We start from the raw sequence: 18,144 nt of genomic DNA, 5'->3' as shown, positions 1-18,144 counted from the left end.
CACGGCAGACAGATCACCAATGCAGACAGAATGTACCCCCTGTTTTTTCTCTGAATCAGTCTGGGGAGCTGGGGAAGCAGAAGATTAGATCCAGCTGATCCAAGGGAATTTTCTCCACTGGTACGCGGAATATATAGTACAAAACCAACACTACTCTCTCACCTGGTGTTACTTTCTGGATCTCCAAGGTTACAGACGTGGGAAGACACTGCATAAGCATGCAGATTTCTTCGTATGTCATCTTACTGACTGGGATACTGTTGATGGTGGTAATCTCATCTCCAACAGCCATCTTGCCCATTGATCCCTGATGCAACGACAGATTCAAGAAAATTATAAATACACAACAAAAGCACTGCCACAGGGGCAAGGAATGCAGGGAAGCAAGTCATGGCTTGCGAGCAACGTTCCGTATTTCACATCACTGCAGAGCACAGGTACCACTGCTGTCAGTTTGCCAACACATAAATAAAGGGCAGACTGTACTTTTGCCAGGAGACGAATTAATGATCAGTCTCAGACAGGAAGGTCAAAAGAGCTGGTGGTTTCTCTGAGAGATCAGTATCAGGAAGGAGGACACAGCCCTTTTCATTTAAATGAATTCAGCTGAATTAGCCCTAGCTTCTTCAGGCCTGGAACACTGCCTATGATTTTTGCATTTCATGTATGAATTACATTGCTGGTCACAACCTCCCACTGGACCAGTGGGACTCTCTTAAATAACTGAATTGGACATGGACTGAGCTTTTATGGTAAAAGCCTAAGTTTATTTCTAAACACTGCACGAAACCCAGAGAAAAGCGCAGGAACAGAGCCCAAATCCCCAGCTCCGATAGCCCAACTCAATCTGCTACAACATATTCCCTCTTGCCCTAAGGGACAGTAAATTGACAAAAAATGCTACACCCAGCTTTGTACATTGGAGTACTCTCCTTCCTTTCACTGCACTTTGGCATTTAGGTCAGCAGTTCCACATACAGCATGAAGCAAATATCCAAATTAGTATGTGCATGTATGAGATGCAGAAGAGCTGCGTGTTACCACCACTGCCATGGCGCTTGGCAAACCTTGGCAGCACCTAAGGCCTCCTGGTATCAGTTTCATGTAACACAGGGATACATGCACATAAAATAATAGAGATTAATAAACATTTTCACCACCAGGATTTACTTCTTTTGCCTTCGCCCCTGATGAAAAGAAAAGAAACAAAGGAATAGTATTTTCTCAAAACTGTGAGTGCGAGCAGGGGCAAGTGCATCTCATCCACGCCTCTTGACTTTCTTAGTTCTGAATTAGCCAGGTTATGCTTCTAAATCAGAAGCATTTAATTTAACTGCAGCTTCAGAACAATGTGGGATGAGACATTTTGCCCAGCAAACACGTCCCTTGCACATGTTATTAAACAAGTGATCAACAGATGACTTGTTTAATAACAATAATAACTGTAATAATCCAAGCAAAATGGAAGCAAATCACAACAAGACAACCCAAATTAAAAAATTACCATTTCTGCTGCTCCACCTGGCCGCAGGCCAGTGACAACAACCTTTAAAGGCATGGCCTGGATTTCCAAATCCAGGCCGAATGACTCGTGCTCATTGCGAACCAAGGTGACTATTTCACCTTGGCCCTGCCCAGTTCCGTCTGGTGCTTCACACTTCTTGCTGTGAGGGAGCATCCTTGCAACAGGCTTGTTATAAGAGCCATGCTCCTCCATCCTCTGCCTCTGAAGGCTTCGGCACTCAGTGCTCATCATGCTTTTCACTCTCGTGACTGCTCTGTGCTCAAGTTTTGGGGATCTCTTAGATTCAAGTTGTGCTTCCCGGAGTTCCTTCAGACTCAGGCTGCCAAGACGAACTTCAGGCACACTTGAGTAATCGAATGCTATGATGGGGAAGAAGGGAGAGTCAATTTGCTCCAGCGTGCTGTCTGCAGACTCCACAGAATTGCTGAAGACAGGGGAAGATGTCTCTGTGCTACTGTATCTAGGTGACCCACTGTCCTGGCTCTCATCATCGATTTCTACAGACGAGGTTGTAATGACAACACCAGCATCCTCCTGGCTCTTGGCCCTCTGGCTTCTTTGTAAATGGGAACTTTCGTCATCATCACTAACATCACCATCATAGAACACAACCCTTCTCTGTCGATGAAAGGGGCTGCGGGCGGATTTGGGGCTGTCACTGAGGATTCCTGGTCTGACAGACTCCACATGCTTGTTGTGAAGACTGGACAATCTCCCACTACTAGGAGAAGCTGGACCATTTGCTTTTGCCAGTCCTGCTTCTCTGGCAGCTAGGGAAAAAAAAAAGAAGTCATACTACAATTGCATTTATAGATGACTTTTAATGCCATGCATCTGATTGCAGCAGATTACATGAGGCTCTGTTCACGGGGGAAGCTTAACATCTCACAAAGTGAAAAACAGGTTTTTCATGTCCTCCCTTTAACTACACTACAAGATGGATGGTACACAGCACTACAATTTACGGGTAGTTCTCAGAATCAGTTCATGGCACATCTGGTTCTATTTTCAGTTTATTTATAAATTATGACTATGATACAAAGGGATGCAAATTCACATGTGTATTTTAATTAAAACAAGACAATTTCTTTCACATTTTGCTTAAATCTATGTTCAGGACTGCCTGTATCAACTTAGGAGAGAACGAAAAATGACTTCCTGAACAAAGACACAAGCACAAAATCAGTTTCAAATTAAAGACTAATTAGCCAAAGAACCCTTTTCACATTCTTCTGATAAAGAACTACATCTTATTTTGTAGAAAGTGGTTTGTTGGGTTTTTTTTTTTTTTTGTTTTGCTTTGTTTAGTAGGAATTTTAAGATAAAAAATGTTTTTAAAGCATTAAAGAATGAATTTCTAGAGAAAAATAAACTGTAGACAAAGACATTACTTAAGAAGCACAGGAAAGGCAGAAGAAATGCAATAACCTTTGTGAGATCAGGGGTAGGTCTTTAAGGAAATGTTTACTTTCAGTTAAACACTACGGGGACAAAGACACGTGCAAAACATCTCATGTCAAATTGAACATTTGATTGTTTTTACACTGCTACATGTGACATTTTGAAATGGTGTATTTGATACAGCTATGAACACTTTCATTTAAATGCAATCAATCAGATGATCATCAGACATCAAAAAAAACCCCAAAGTGCAGTGCTGTCAATCCAGTTTTGGCCAAACCAATCAAATAAAGTCATTTTCACATAATCAGAACAGCAGTTTGGACAAAATACCATGGAAACGGGCATTTACGTGCATTGTGGCAAACCCCTTCCATTTTCCAGCATGAATTTAATATGATGAGCACCAGCTTGCACCACGCTGCCCAGCACTTCTTACCAGCAACAGGAATCGCTGTACAGCTCTCCTGTAAAGCAAACCAGCTCAGTGACTTTCACCCCATCAGCTAAATGACCTCACACATTTCCATCTCTTACTCAGGTTGCCAGGAAGAAGAGAACCATCATCCAACAAACTACTTCTGTTCTTCTGACGGAGCTGCTCTTCATCACAGGAGCCTGTTACAGCATCAGAATATGGGAGCTGGCTTGTACCGTCATGCGAGAAGTACTGGGAAAGCTCTGCCTCAGAGCTGACAGATCCCTGCTGAAAAGAATTGAACCTGGTGACCGGCCATCATCGATGCTTAAAGCCACTGTCTGCGTGCAACCACCACAAACTCCACTCACATCTCCATGTCAATAAAGGAAGTTTAAAGCAAATTTTTATAATAGAGGGCTTGTCAGTACATTGAGGGCCAAACTGTCAAACTTGGATGGCTGAGATGCTGCACATCAATATATTTTTAGCCAGTATAACAAATAACGGATTCCAAATCCCACTGTGTTACAGGTGTGGCTCAATGCAGACAAGAAATGAAACCATTCCCTCATGTGATTCCCTTTACACACCTTCTGCACTGAGAGAAGGGAAGGGTTTGTACCTCTGGACACAGTCTCTATGACTTTTTTGTTTTTCCCAGATAAAACAGAGACTTTTCCACTGCAACGGCTATACAAATAGACCAAGCACTCAGCCTGCTGCCCACAGGCTCAGGTGTCTCCTGATAACCTCTTCTATGTGTCCCAGAGATCAGGGGTGCCTCCCGGTGGCAGGAGGTGGGAGCCCACAGCTCTTTCTCCCATGCTCTGCACATCACTCCCAAAAGCTACAGGCATACAAACAGGCACTCGCTGCCGTCATGATTTAAACACATGATGTAAGAAACAAACACTTCCCATGTGACAGGGAAGGAGCACAGATCCTCAAATAAGAACTGAAGTAAAAGCTGAATGTGAAGCTGATGCTGTTTTTATTGTATCTAATTCTTTTACCCGGCTTGCTGGCTCCAGGAAGCGTTTCATAGTCCAGCTGAGGGGGGATGAGGTCTCTCCTTGTTTGACCTTCACACTAGGAGATGGACTTTTTTGTACAGCTCCTGTTAAACACAGTTTAGTTAGGTGCCAAACATTAAAGCTGTGGACTACATATACAAACCAGCTCCTCATTCACTTTCTGAGCTGGGGACTGCATTTAATCCCACCTATTATTTAAACTGCTTTCCTGAAGTAAGATTTATTAACACTTCACAAGCTTTCCCTCAGATCAGGAGAAATAAAGTCACAGAGACACACTATACCAGCCAGGCCTAGGACAGGGTTATGAACAATAGACAAGTAGAAGAGGATCTTCCTCACATGCTGGAGCATGCTGCTGACTAGGTGCAACCTCAGAAGACAAATTAGTAGCTACTGGCAAGGTCTACTTCAGTAAAGGTCTTGCTGACACAAATATAAAGGGGATAATCATAAATCCAAGATTTCTTTCCAAAAATCACCTTACTAGTCACTTAGCCATTGCCAAGAGTTTGCTTTCATCTGTAAGATTTTAGGAAGTGTTAAGTCTAGAGTTCAGAAACATCAGACAAATGCCAAAGCACTCAGTTTTTGAGATGACCCCAAAGATTAAAATGCAGTTAAAACACAGTCCAGTATGCAATATCCGGACACAACAATACTTTCTCTTTTTTTGTGTGTTTTTTTGCCACTTATGTGGATAAATGTACACAGATGGAGTTGATTCATCCCGTCCTTTCTTTACTAGGACAACGTGCTTCCCATTAATTTTGAAGAGAGGATAAAGCAACCATCTCTTGGCAACCCTACTTTCGGATCATGACAGCCTAGCAAAACAAAGTAGTATAAGCTATAAGGTCAAACGTGATGGTCTTGATAAAATTTCTCCAAGTGGACAGAGTGACTACACACACTAAACCGTTCTGCTGTTTTGAGGGTACGCAAAATGTTGGGGAACCGAAGATGTCCTTAAACCTTCCTGTACTTTGAAAAGACACATTAGAAGAAAACATGTTGCTACCTGAGACGTGAGAGGAGTTGGAATCCTTGCTCTCTCGGTGGGTAGTACGTGCAATTGCTTCATCCATCTCCTGCTCAGAAACCTAATGTCAAGTGGAAGACAGAGATCAAACTGGTAGACAAAATGAAGATGCAAGTCTGATCGCTTATCACTAGAAACAGGTGACTAATTTCGGGTATGCTACTATTTATAAAGATGCAGTAAGGACCACCTACTTGAGAGCTCCTAAGTCATAGAATCATAGAAGAGTTAGGGTTGGAAAGGACCTCAAGATCATCTAGTTCCAACCCCCTTGCCATGGGCAGGGACACCTCACACTAAACCATCCCACCCAAGGCTTCATCCAACCTGGCCTTGAACACTGCCAGGGATGGAGCACTCACAACCTCCCTGGGCAAGCCGTTCCAGTGCCTCACCACCCTTACAGCAAAGGATTTCTTCCTTATATCCAATCTAAAGTAGTCCTAGTCTACTGATTCAGACTCCCTCCATGCTACTCTCCTGCATAAACCAGGAGGCAGAAGCCTGCCGACTTCATGAAGACCACATCCAAGCACCACATTATGCAAACAAATAAAACAGCCAGACTTAAAGAAATCAAATGAAGCCATTACAGCACAATTTTAACTCAATTAAATGCTGTACACATTGATTTATCAAGAAAATATTACTTTAAAATAGACAAAGACCTCTTCGTACAAGAACACATCAGCAACTGAAGATATTCTACACTCAACCTACCGGAAGAATACCAGACTTCCTGTGATATTAGCTGTCTTTTTAATTTTCATTTGTCCTTGCTTTTAAAAAGAAAACCTAAATCAGTAATCAGTAATTAATGTCTCTCTGGTTTAAGAATAAATACTGGTTTACCATATTTGCTAATTTTCTTCTGAATGAGTGTCATGCACTTGATTCTTATTACTGGAAAACTCCATATAACTTCACAAGAGGAACAACTAGTCTACACAAATATACATATATAAAAACAGAAAGCAAGTTAACTCTGTCAAAAATAATTTCTATGTACACTGCTTTACATGAATTAAAATTCAGCATAAATAGGGACTAGAAACTTGAATCTTTCTGAACCATGAAGATTTGAAAGATTCCTAAGCAAACTCAGCAGTTTAGACATAGTTTAAATGCCACATTCACTCAGAATAACAAGAAGAAAGAAAATTTTGTGGTATTGCTCTTGGAAGTACATGAAAACACTAAAGTGAACATATTCAGCAACAAAATGTACTGTGGACCTTTTGTGTCATAAAATAAGACATTAAGTATAAAAACATTCAAAGCAATATGAGCCTTTGTAGAAATACATCTCTGTTTTCAGCCCATGGCATGACCTTACAGCAAACCAAAAGCCTACCAGCTCCTAGGGCACAGGGAGTTCCTACAGGACACAGACTAAGCCTCGAGAGTATGATCTAGGAGCTTTACACAAACTTTGGGGTACAAGATGTCCCAGGAGTGAAACCAGCTGTTGGACAGAATGCAGTATTAGTTTAAAGCTAAACAGAAATCCACACTCGTGCAAGCTCTTCCAGTTTTGATTTTTAGCATCCTCTATGCCTAAGGCAGATCAAACTGGAGATGGACAAGCTGATTAATTCCTAACCACACTCCACAGGCTGAGGTATTATTAAGAGCTAACAAAACAAAATAAAACAAAACCAAGATAAAATGCCCACACACATCTACAGATCCCTCGTGCTGTAAAAAATGCTCCACCACAGGCAGTGTTCAAGAAGAGGCTGGACAGAGCCTTGGGCAACATGGTCTAGGGTGAGGCATCCCTCCCCATGGTAGGGGGTTGGGACTACATCATCTTAAGGTCCTTTCCAACCCAAATCATTCTATGATTCTATGACAGTGACATAATGATGAATATGTGTGCCCGTATGGACACTCCTTCAGAGATTCAGCTGTGAGGGACTGTGGATTCAATACTGCCTAGGAGGAAAAAATGCTTTAGGGTCACTCCAGCTTAATTTTAAGCTTTTCTCAGAATTAGCCTAGCATTTCTTGGCAAAGAATTTGTTGTCATTTTAAATATCACTTATGAAAAACTGTAATAGAAGCCACTTAATAGTTTCCCTCTGTTACTGAGTAATAGCAAGCAATTAGCTTAACTCAGCTCAGATACCTGGTTAAGTCACTTACTGTGTTTCTAGTCACCATCACAGCAAGATGAAGGATGGAGAAGAGAAGGCAGGCTCCATGGAGCCTCTCCAAAAGTCTATATGCCTTAATAATGCAATCAAATGGAACCATTGTGCTGCTTCAGCACAGCATACAGACTTCCTTGAAATACTGTTATCTTAGGCTATAAGCCCAATTCTTACCCCCTTCATGCTTACCTTTAACTAACAGAACCACAGCCTCTTTCTTTTTAGCAGCACAAGGCCTTGCAGCAATGATAAAAAAGTCTGGGCAGGAGAACCCTATTTGTCTATTGTTTGTATATTTGATTTAGCAGAAAATATGCAATTAATTATAAAATAAGAAACCTGAGTTCTCCTAGATATGGATTTATTAAGGTCTCCATCTGTAGTTAGGAGTTCAAAAGTCAGAGCTCTCTGGACCTACTAATGCAAATATTTTTACAGCTTCATTCCTGTTTAAACAGGAAGGTTTTGCACACTCATAAAATTCTTTGAAATACTGAAATAAAAGAAGTTGTTATTCCCAATAGCTTGATTGAAAAGGCTTTTATCTTCTATCATCAATTTTTAAAAACTGCTCGAAAATACTCACTTTGTAAACACAGCCTTCTTTCCAAATTGCCCTTGCACAGATTTCACAGTAGCAGTACATTCCTGATTCTCACGTTTTAATTCCTGAAGGAAAACTTTGATCTTTGGACAGATTTTACTTTTTTAGAAACAGTATTCCTACTACTTTATTATAGCTGATCAGTTCAATACGCTGATATTTATATTCCTGGCCCTAATTCATATTCTACCCAGAGACAAGCTAATTGCAAAATGACTTTTAGGAAGACGAGGACCTGTGCCATATTTGCATTGCCATTTGGTCCAAGTACTGAGAAAGATGGGAACATTCACTCAAGTAGTTTCATGAAAATTGCATTTGATCAGTGGGTGATTTAACTGAAAAGCAGTAGGGACAGACCAGCACTGCTACAATTTACAATACTGGAAGGCATCATTACAATCCTGACTTACTACACAACACATGCCACAGAGGGAAAACTTCAGTATTCTTTATTCGCTGCTTTCCTGACACCGAGACTTAAATTACAGCACCAGATACAAACCAGACATACCAAGTCATTTTCTCCTCACCTTTGGGTTAGGATGACGGCTAATGATTAGGCTGACTGGACCCGGACCACATTCACTCAGGATGGCGTAGGCTTCACTTAATGCTGCGTGACGCAGGCTCACTGAATCTGCCTCCAGGATCTGGTCACCACGGCTGCAGAGAGATAGAGCCAGTTAATCACAACTGCCTTTTACGAAAGCATTTGTGCTTTCAACTGATGGCTAAGCTTTTTCAAATATACAAGTGTCTGGAAAAGATATGATGTGCAAAGAGCCTAATCTTGGTCTTGTTCCCAGTGACGTGAATGCTTCAGGTCCTGTTGACTTCATGAGGGAGGTGCAGAGATCCCTTCTGCACTTAACATCAGTGCTAAAAACCCTATTAAATCAACACAGAACATTTGGCTGCACTTGGACCAGGGTGAAAGAAAACTTCTGATTCCAGTTCTGCATTTAGAAACTTGTTGAGCAAAGAGAAAAAATTAGATTCAGATGGGCTGTTCCTTCCCCTCATATTGAATTACATAACACTAAACACACTGATAAGAAATACACGATTTAGATACGAGTTTATAAAATTACTCCAGGAAAAATTTGAGTGAGATAAGCCTGCATTTGCTTCAAATTAAGATACAGTGCCCATTAGAAAGAAAAAAACCAAACCAACCAACAACAAAACCCAAACCAACAAACACCAAAAACTCATCTGAAAGGAAAGCACATATTGTTTACTTTTGTTTTCCCGATTTGCTGACTCTTGCTCATGATGCTTAGATATCTGCAACTATCTAAAAGAAAAGATCATCAGCTAGGGATATCATTAAAGCATTCTCATAATTACTAAGGCATTTGCTTTAAATAGACATTCTCAAATAGTCTACTACTGCTGATATATATTGGGCTACTTTTGACAATGGAAATAAACTTACACCGTGAGTCTACATGCCAAAGGCAAAATGGCAATTGCATGTGGTAGCCTTCAGCAACCTGTATTTCTGGTACAAGCTCAGGAAAGCAAAGAGTGACCTATCAGTTGTGTAATCATGCTGCAGCTCTGCCGATCATTTAGATTTACAGAGCTATTAGAAATACACAGTCATGTACATATATAGTATTACTTACACAGGCACATCATTGAGAAGGGAAGCTCAGATATGGAGGAGCTGGATTCAAACCTCTCTGGTATTGTAAAGCCAGTATTTTATTAACAAAGTTTTCAAAAAATCAAAACCATCCTCTAAGTTTTGGCTATGGAGCCATAAACCACTGATGGGACAACAGAAGCAAATGTCTCAAAGAAGCAAGCTAGAAATCTGGGAAGCATGCCTGGACATAATCAATCATTAAACTTAATAAATGATACAGCTGTTACATACAGACGCAACCAGCATTGCAATCTTTTCCAAAGAGGCTTACAAGAAAGCAAGTTGGCATTAAATATTGTCTGCTACAGACATTTCTATACAGTAGGAACTTTAAAGGACTTTGGCAGGGATGCCACCACAAAATTATCTTCTTCCCTTATTCCAAAACATCCAATTGCTCTATCACAGTTTTCCTGGTAAGCAAGGAAACAGAAAGGCACTCTGCTCTAATGTGAAAGCAAGGCATTTGCTCAGCCTCCCTGCACCAGTGCTCACACCACACATTCAGGGCGGATCACGCAGCCCCACTGGGTCTTCAGCAGAGCCTCCCCTCCCAGGCGATGCTCCCAGCACCCACCAGCATTTATGCAGGGATGCGGAAAGGTGGAAGATTTCCTCCAACGGTTTTTAAAAATGAAGCCTCCAGGAGAGGAACAGCAAATAACTTTCTGCCACTTAATCCAACCTAAAGCACAAGGGAACAATTGCTTCTCTCTCTTACAGTCCGTTAAAGACATCTAAACTCCATGACAGAGTAAATGAGATGGGCAGGTCAGTCTGCAGCAACCGTGCCAGATTGACAGTAAGGGCAGAAAAGCACTGCTGCAGCCATGGGCACAATCAGCTGCAAGAACATCTCCCCCAGCTCTTTTCAAGAGAGTTTCAGGTGACTGAGCTTTTAGCAGAGCTCTGCAAATTTCCTCCCAGTCTGGGGTCTCTGGCTGCAGCTCTGATAAAAAGACATGAGGCTGCACTTCTTGCTGCTCTCCTTTCTCAAAGGGTGCTATTAGGCTCAGCTTTCTGTATAAAGAATTAGAAAAGAAAAATCAACCACAACCTTAATGATCGTGCTGCTTCCAGAACACAGAATAATGTTTCCTGGGTATTTAATACCCCTTTGGAATGTCTTTATTTAAATGTTTTCTTTTTGGTCGACTCTTTAAGTATAAACCCCCTCCATGCTACGTCAACCCATTGGTGAAAACAAAATCTCAAACAATTTTATTGTAAAACCACTCCAGCATGTTTCTGCTTTAACTAACCTTAATCTGCCATCCATTTTAGCCACCGATCCTGGGGCCAGACTGTGAATGTATATCCCTGGAGAACTGTTTTCCAGCGTGAGACAACAGGCACCAATGCCAAGCCCAACCCCTGGCTCTGTGAAAAACAAGAAGTACAAAGAAAAGTAGCAGATTGCAATCACACAGGACACACAAATGTTTGTGTTCCCACATCCCATCTAAGACCAAGACTCATGTATTGTTTCAGGGCTGGCCTTCAGTGCAGTCAGTCAGGAAGCCAAGACCAACAAGTGGAAATCAGGATTGAAAATATCTGATTCTGACTGTTTTCTGAGATCCATCACTTCCAGAAAGTTTTCTGTGTGGCGTGGGAACCTCCTGGAAAAGTCACACAAGGTCTGATCTGGTCCAAGGCACAAAGAAGTGGGGGCAGCAACGCAATAAAGATGTCACTTAAGATAACTGCAAAAAACATGAGTACAGAAGATGCTGCCAACCGTACTGTTCCCTTTTGTTATACATAGGCATGGCATTCCTCAGCAAATTGGCAGGAAGAAAGGTAAGGCATTATCTCTGGTTCAGTAATTACCTCTGTACACTTCACCTTTGCTTTCCTTCAAGTAAGATCATTCCTAACACATGAATTGCTGAACATCTCATCTTCTCTCTCCAAATTTTTAATCCAACCTTTAAAATCAGCATGATTTAAGCCTCTGAAATGGACCTATTTGTTGTACCACATACAGCAGAACCTCTAAATTTATCTTGCATAATTATTAATAATGACAGCAACCCTTATGCAGCAGAACAGCTCATTTGGCCAATTTCAAGCACTCTACAGAGCTTTGCCTTACCCAGAGCTGCTGTTTACCAGAAGGGCACAACCATTTGAGCTGCTTGAGAGGCTGATTCACATTTTGCCCAGTATCTCACAGCATCCCTGTCTCAGCAGCATGGACACTGAGTGCTACCTGTTAAGAGTCTGCTGACTCTGGAGCAGCAAAATGTGGAAGGGGGAACTCTTCAGAAGTTTCTGCATCAGAGAATCCTTTTCTCCTCCATCCTGTGGTTCAAGATCAGATGGACACAGGTAGGTTCCCTGGGTATTAGAGCCTCTAATATGTTCCCAAAACCTCCCCTAAGACACAGGGATTTGTTCTCCAGCCCCATCTCAACGGACCCTCACCTTTATTGAGCGTCACATCCATGACAATCCTGTCCTTTGGGCCAGGTCCTTTGCGGCTGGAGGAGGAACCGTCCACCTCATCGGCACCAGGGGCTGGCATGCCACCACTAGCACTGGAGCTGGGGGAGCTGGAGCGGCTCAGCAAGGTGGGAGTCACACAGGGCGTGAGGCTCGGGCTGCGCAGCCGCGTGCGCACTGTCAGGGTCACCACACCTTTCTTGAGTTGCTGGAGAGACATCAGAGAAACCCAATAAGGTGACACGATACACCAGCATTTGCCAGTAAACCTGCACATACAGTAATCTGTGACAGCTAAAGGATGTAAAGCTGAAGGCACGAAATGGCCCCAAAAGGAATGTATATCTCTCCCATACTACATCCATGTTACCTTAAATCTCTGAATGGCCTCCTGATGGGTCAGTCCTTGTAGAGACTCTCCATTAACTTCTAGGATTTCATCCCCTGGTAATTAGATACAGAAGAGTCAGTCAGCAATATAGAGACTATACAGAGATGTAAAAAAACCTTTTCCTGTACATAAGGCGACCTGCTATTACAAAGATTCTAATTAACTGTTCAGAAGAAACCTTTTACTGTTCTCAGTTTATTTTCACTTGTCCTAATGCCTTTACAAGTTAATAGTGATGAATTAGCAGAGTAAAGACTGTTATTCAGCAGAGATCCTTAACTTGGCATTTTCATACTAACAAACATGCTTGAAACACCATGGATTTTAACTGAAGTCTGAAAATAAATGCTCATAACATTGAAGTCCAAAGGGACTATAAAATTCCCTTTCTTTTATGAACATCAATAGCAGAAATGAGAATGTAAGTTAAACACAGTGGCATGTCGCTCCAAAGCCTGTTAGGAGAAAACCAACCTTCCATCCACATGCAGAAAGCAAACATGTCATCTTACTAAGTGCCTGTGGATGGAGAAGCATGTAGCCCATACACTGCAATAGCAAATCCCCTTCTTACCCCCCTGAACACATCCCATCACATACCGTTCTTACCCCAGTGAACACATACCAACATATTTCTACCTGCTTGCAGGCTTTGGGTCTTACTTCTTACACACAGCTATGGTGATCTACCTTCATTTTATTAAAAGAGGTGCATCATTATCCAGATTCATGTCCTGCAAATTTACTTGCACATGTCTAAAATTAGACGGCCAATGTCACCAGACAAACTTACCTCTCCTCTCCTGGCCCAGTAAAAACAAATAATTAAATAAATTAATAAAGGGAATGCAAGCTTTTAATAGCCTTCAAAGGGGCTACAGGACAGCTGCTACTTCTTGGTTTCCCACAGTGAGTGCACAACCCATACGACAGGGACACGAGCTTCCCTCTAGCAGCAAGTGTGAGAGTTGGCACCAAAGACAGCCTCAAATACAACAAGTGTGATGAGATCTAAAGAGGGCAATGATGATATGAGAAAGAGAGGAGTAACACAGGAGCAGCTTGAGAGAAGTAACACAGGAGCAGCCTTCTGTAGAAGACAAGCAACACAACCCCTGCAGAAGAGTTGTCAACCACCACTCTAAACTCATGGTCACTTTGTATTTTCAGCAGTGAGTAATCACGTGTCTTTTTAGCATAGCACTCAGACCAAGGTGCAAACAAACACAGAGCAGGTTACACATACAGCCCAGAGATCAAGCCTGCAAAAGCTGTAATAAAATCAGGATATAACTGCTTCCCCAACCAGCCGCATGATCTTACTGCCAATACCATCTTTCCTCTTCTATTTTTCTGGTTATGACTCTTACTTGTTGATAAATGTCAAAATCATACCAAGATGCTTAGAGAGCACAATGGCTCAAAACAGCCTCTCCCAAGCATGCCCTTCTATATAACCCCTTCTTGGACCAGCCTTTCAAAGCCAGATCTTGGTTTGATAGACGCATTTCACAGCTATCAATAACCCTCTTCAACTGAAGAATTGCAGCTTATGTCTTGGGCAAAGAAAGTTCACCAAAGAGGAAAAAAAAAAAAAAAACAACCCCAAAACAAAACAAACCATCATGTTGTGGCTTGCCCTTCTCAATATGCAATATAATCAAGTTGACTGCTATGAATGACCTTCCCATGATGGACAAACAGGGTGCGTTACATTCTCCACAGCCTCTTGCTGATGGCCAAGTACCTAAATAAAGCCGTACTTGAATTTTACTGCTGGACTAAAACAATATCCCACTGTGGTCCTTTACATGTAGTTGAATTCTCTCTACCGTACCTTCTTTAAGCCTTCCATCAGCAGCTGCTGCTCCATTTGGGAATATAGTCTTCACAAAAATCCCCATGCGTCCACGAGCAGAATCCTGACCTCCCACAATGCTGAACCCAAGACCCTACAAAAAAAGGGAGAAGAGACAGCTGGCACCTTACTTTATTAATACCTGTGTGGGAAAGACTGCCAGAAGTCAAAGGAAAGATGAAAACCTAAAAGCTTCTGATGAATTGCACTGCCATCTTACCCTCTGCTTGCATTTCCTCATTTGCTTTCACTCTAATACCAACACACTTATCAGCCCAAAAAGTAGCAGCAGGCACCTTAAGCTGAAATAGCAAAAATGCCATTTTAAGATTACTTTTAAAAAAAACCCATTGGGCCAATGGCTTTATGTTATCCTTCTCGCATTTTAAAAACTGTAACACATTGCTTCTAAATTGACAGTAGATTTCCACCCGTGAGATCTATATCCAGGATTAACTGTAGTTTTCTCTGCTGCCACAGATCCTACATTTCCTCAGGAAAGAAAAAAAAATAGAAGCTTAAGAATATGACATAAGGTCAGTGCTGTAATGTCAGGAATGCAGCTGGAATGGGGCTGCCATGGGGGGGCTGCCACATTCATGTCTCCAGAATAATTAAAAATGTACATGTTCCATGTTGTATTTAAATAAATCTAGATCAATACATTCCCCAGGGCTCCATCTGTTAGCTCTCGCCCCTGCATTGCCCCGGCTGGCTGTGGGACTGTCTTGTGAAGCTGATCAGGGAACGGATGAGCACAGCAGAATGAACCTCTCCCCCTTCTACTGAGTTATTTCCCAGACAAATTACTTCCTCAATCCACCTCTCCCCGCCCCATATTTCTCCTGTTGTCACTGCTGTACATGTATTTTACAGAATAAAGAGAAAAGTCACCAACCAGGTGGACAAGGGAAGTGGAAAACTGCTGTGCTTCAATGATCTGAAGTCACTGTTATTATTAGCGCCTCAGGCACTGCTCTCCAGCTGAGGGATGCTGCCAGGGCAGGCACTGTGTTTACAACCCAATACAACTACCAGCTCTTTTGTTTCACTCTGTGAATATAAAGTAGACTACCACAGTTATGAGCTTCTAGTAATCTGATAAGACATCACCAATTTCTAGAAAGGAAGCATCTCCACTGTGCAACACAAAATAACTGCTCACTATGCAATTATCAACTGCAAAGTAATCTACAGAAAACAGGAGGCTCCTGGCATGCCTCTGCACAGACACAGCAATTCTTCCCCAGCAATGTGGGGTATGGTGGGAGAAATACAGCAGCAAAGCACAACAGTTCCCATGTTAGCCCACCTTCGTGCAGAAGTGCTGCCACTCCACAGCAGAAAACCATCCCCTGCATGTCCACCTACAGATGACAGCTCAAGGGTAAACACTTAGCTCTCAGTCAGCAATATGGTGTCTCTGTGGAAATCCTTTTCAAGTCCAGGGACTCCATAAAGATCATAAAGCAAATGCTACTGCAAAAATTGTAGTGGAATCCCTAACAGAGATGATCACTCAAAAGGCGGGTGAAAGGCACCCAAAATAGCAGCTGTTTGAGGTGGTTGATGATCACTAGAGTCTGCTAGCTGCAGAAGGATGGGAGAAGGTGGCTTATCCCACAGGGAGGAATAATCTAATTCTTATGAGAAAAACAGGATTTAAAAAAATGGTGTATGTGGAAAATGAGGAAATATTAATTTGGAAATGTCATTAAAGACCTGAAGCTCCCAAAACAACATGAGATACAGCAACCATGAGTCAATCTACCCAGAGAAATCACTATTTCTAACTTTTTTGCGAAACTTAAAGCACAACAAGGAATTTGTTTTGCATTTGAGCTTAAAAGTCAAAACAAGTCTTTTCAGTCCAAAACATATCCATCTGATGAATACAAAGAGTTATTACAGAAAAGGACATGCATATTTATAGCGTATTTAAATGACAGCCCAAATACTACTGTGGATTTGATTAGGGAAAACAATATACACCTAGGTTAATGCTTGTCTATTTTCTGTTAGCATTCAGCCAGCTGGTATCTAGCCTAGCAAACGTGCAAACATATTACTGGGGGGAGAAAAGAGAACTCTTTGACCCAGAGAATTCAGACAAGCAATCAACCAACCAGGAAACTGTCTTTGGGTTTAACGCTTAATTTGCGGTGATGTTTTTTTACTGTATCCAGATTCCACATAGATAACATATGCTTGTCCACAAATATACATGCGAAGAGGTACTCTTCCGTAGGTGCACCAGCTTTGCATAAAAACGCATATTTAGAGATCCATTACCAATATTTGGTATCGCAGTAATGACCAGGAGCCCCAAATCAGAATGAATGCCACCCCACGCCAAGTGTGTTTAAACCACGACAGACACAAACATCACTTCTCCTGCATTTTGCAGGTGTAACTTCGGTATTTACATTTGAAAATGGGATTTGTTTATCATTACCATTATTATCATGGGTCACCTCGAGAAATGCTGGAAGTCCTGGGCAATAGGAGACACCTCTTAAAACGTCAACTCTTGCTACATGTGAGAAACCAGCCACATGCAGAAATCCTCACCTTGCCTTGCCCTTTCATCAGGACGATGTTGGAAATGATGGACGGCTGGGTCAGTCTCCATGGAGATTCCACCTGGGCAGCACTGAAGGAGCGGGTGGATTTCTTCACTATATGGTAGTCCTAACAAACATAGCAAATGGGAAGTCACTCTCATTGCTTGGCACAGGCACTAGGATATAACACCAGGAAAACTGCATGTGTTGGGGAGAGAGGGAGAGGAGGATCTCAGAGATATATTCAGAAAAATGTTCGAGGTATGAAATCCTAGCTCATTACACTCAAAGTGAATCTTGCCACAGTAATTTTCTAGCATTTTGCACAGTAGGATCATTTTGTAATGTACCAGTCAAAATTTAGATTAAAAAGATTAAGATTAAGGGCAGCCTCATGATGTACTGAAGTCCTTAAGCTGTTTTACAAGAGGAAAAAAAAAATAAAGGAAAAAAGAAAAAAGCCTTCATCATCAAATCATTAAAATAAAGAGAAGCAGGATTTTTTGGCTTAAGTCCTCACATCTCTGGAACTGGAACACACAATCATAGAGTCATTTGGGTTGGAAGGGACCTTCAAAGCTCACCTAGTCCAACCCCCCTGCAATGAGCATGAGTATCTTCATCTAGATCAGGTTGCCCAGAACCACATCCAGCTTGGCCTTGAATGTCTCCAGGGATGGGGCATCCACCACCCCTCTGGGCAACCTGTGCCAGTGTTTTACTACCCTCATTGTAGAGAATTTTTTCTTCACGTCCAGCCTGAATCTTCCCTCTTTAAGTTAAAACCATCACCCCTTGTCCTACCACAACAGGCCCTTCTAAAATGTCTCTCTCCATCTTTCTCATAGGCTCTTCTTGTAAGATTAGTCTTGGGATCTTCTAGCTGCAGCACTAAGTGTCCCCTTCACTATCCTCGGAGTAAAGAAATTCTCCATAGGTGGCCAACACATCCCATTTTGGGGTGCAGGCCTGGTTTCCGCCCTGTTGTGTACCTACATGGCCTTGTTTCACTACCCTCATGTCTATGAGCTCCAGACAGATCT

General features: G+C 41.9%; 1 protein-coding gene across 4 annotated transcripts in view; it reads right to left on the bottom strand.

Moving 5' to 3' along the window:
* The window catches only part of PDZD2 (PDZ domain containing 2), a 143,358-nt gene that overhangs the window by 20,654 nt on the left and 104,560 nt on the right, over positions 1-18,144 (bottom strand). For 3 of the 4 annotated variants that reach the window (XM_065662077.1, XM_065662075.1, XM_065662076.1), the window contains 11 exons: positions 17,109-17,228; positions 14,517-14,631; positions 12,659-12,732; positions 12,271-12,496; positions 11,103-11,220; positions 8,717-8,849; positions 5,403-5,484; positions 4,361-4,464; positions 3,464-3,632; positions 1,505-2,295; positions 163-307 (listed from right to left, as the gene is read on the bottom strand). In XM_065662077.1, the coding sequence (XP_065518149.1) occupies positions 163-307; positions 1,505-2,295; positions 3,464-3,632; positions 4,361-4,464; positions 5,403-5,484; positions 8,717-8,849; positions 11,103-11,220; positions 12,271-12,496; positions 12,659-12,732; positions 14,517-14,631; positions 17,109-17,228 (2,077 nt within the window). The remainder of the gene's footprint in view (positions 1-162; positions 308-1,504; positions 2,296-3,463; positions 3,633-4,360; positions 4,465-5,402; positions 5,485-8,716; positions 8,850-11,102; positions 11,221-12,270; positions 12,497-12,658; positions 12,733-14,516; positions 14,632-17,108; positions 17,229-18,144) is intronic. The other variant, XM_065662074.1, reaches the window with a different exon arrangement.

The sequence above is a fragment of the Lathamus discolor genome, chromosome Z, assembly GCF_037157495.1.
Source record: "Lathamus discolor isolate bLatDis1 chromosome Z, bLatDis1.hap1, whole genome shotgun sequence".
Taxonomy (NCBI): domain Eukaryota; kingdom Metazoa; phylum Chordata; class Aves; order Psittaciformes; family Psittacidae; genus Lathamus; species Lathamus discolor.
The sequence above is the reverse complement of the archived record's forward strand: the minus strand, read 5'-3'. Positions and strand labels throughout refer to the sequence as shown.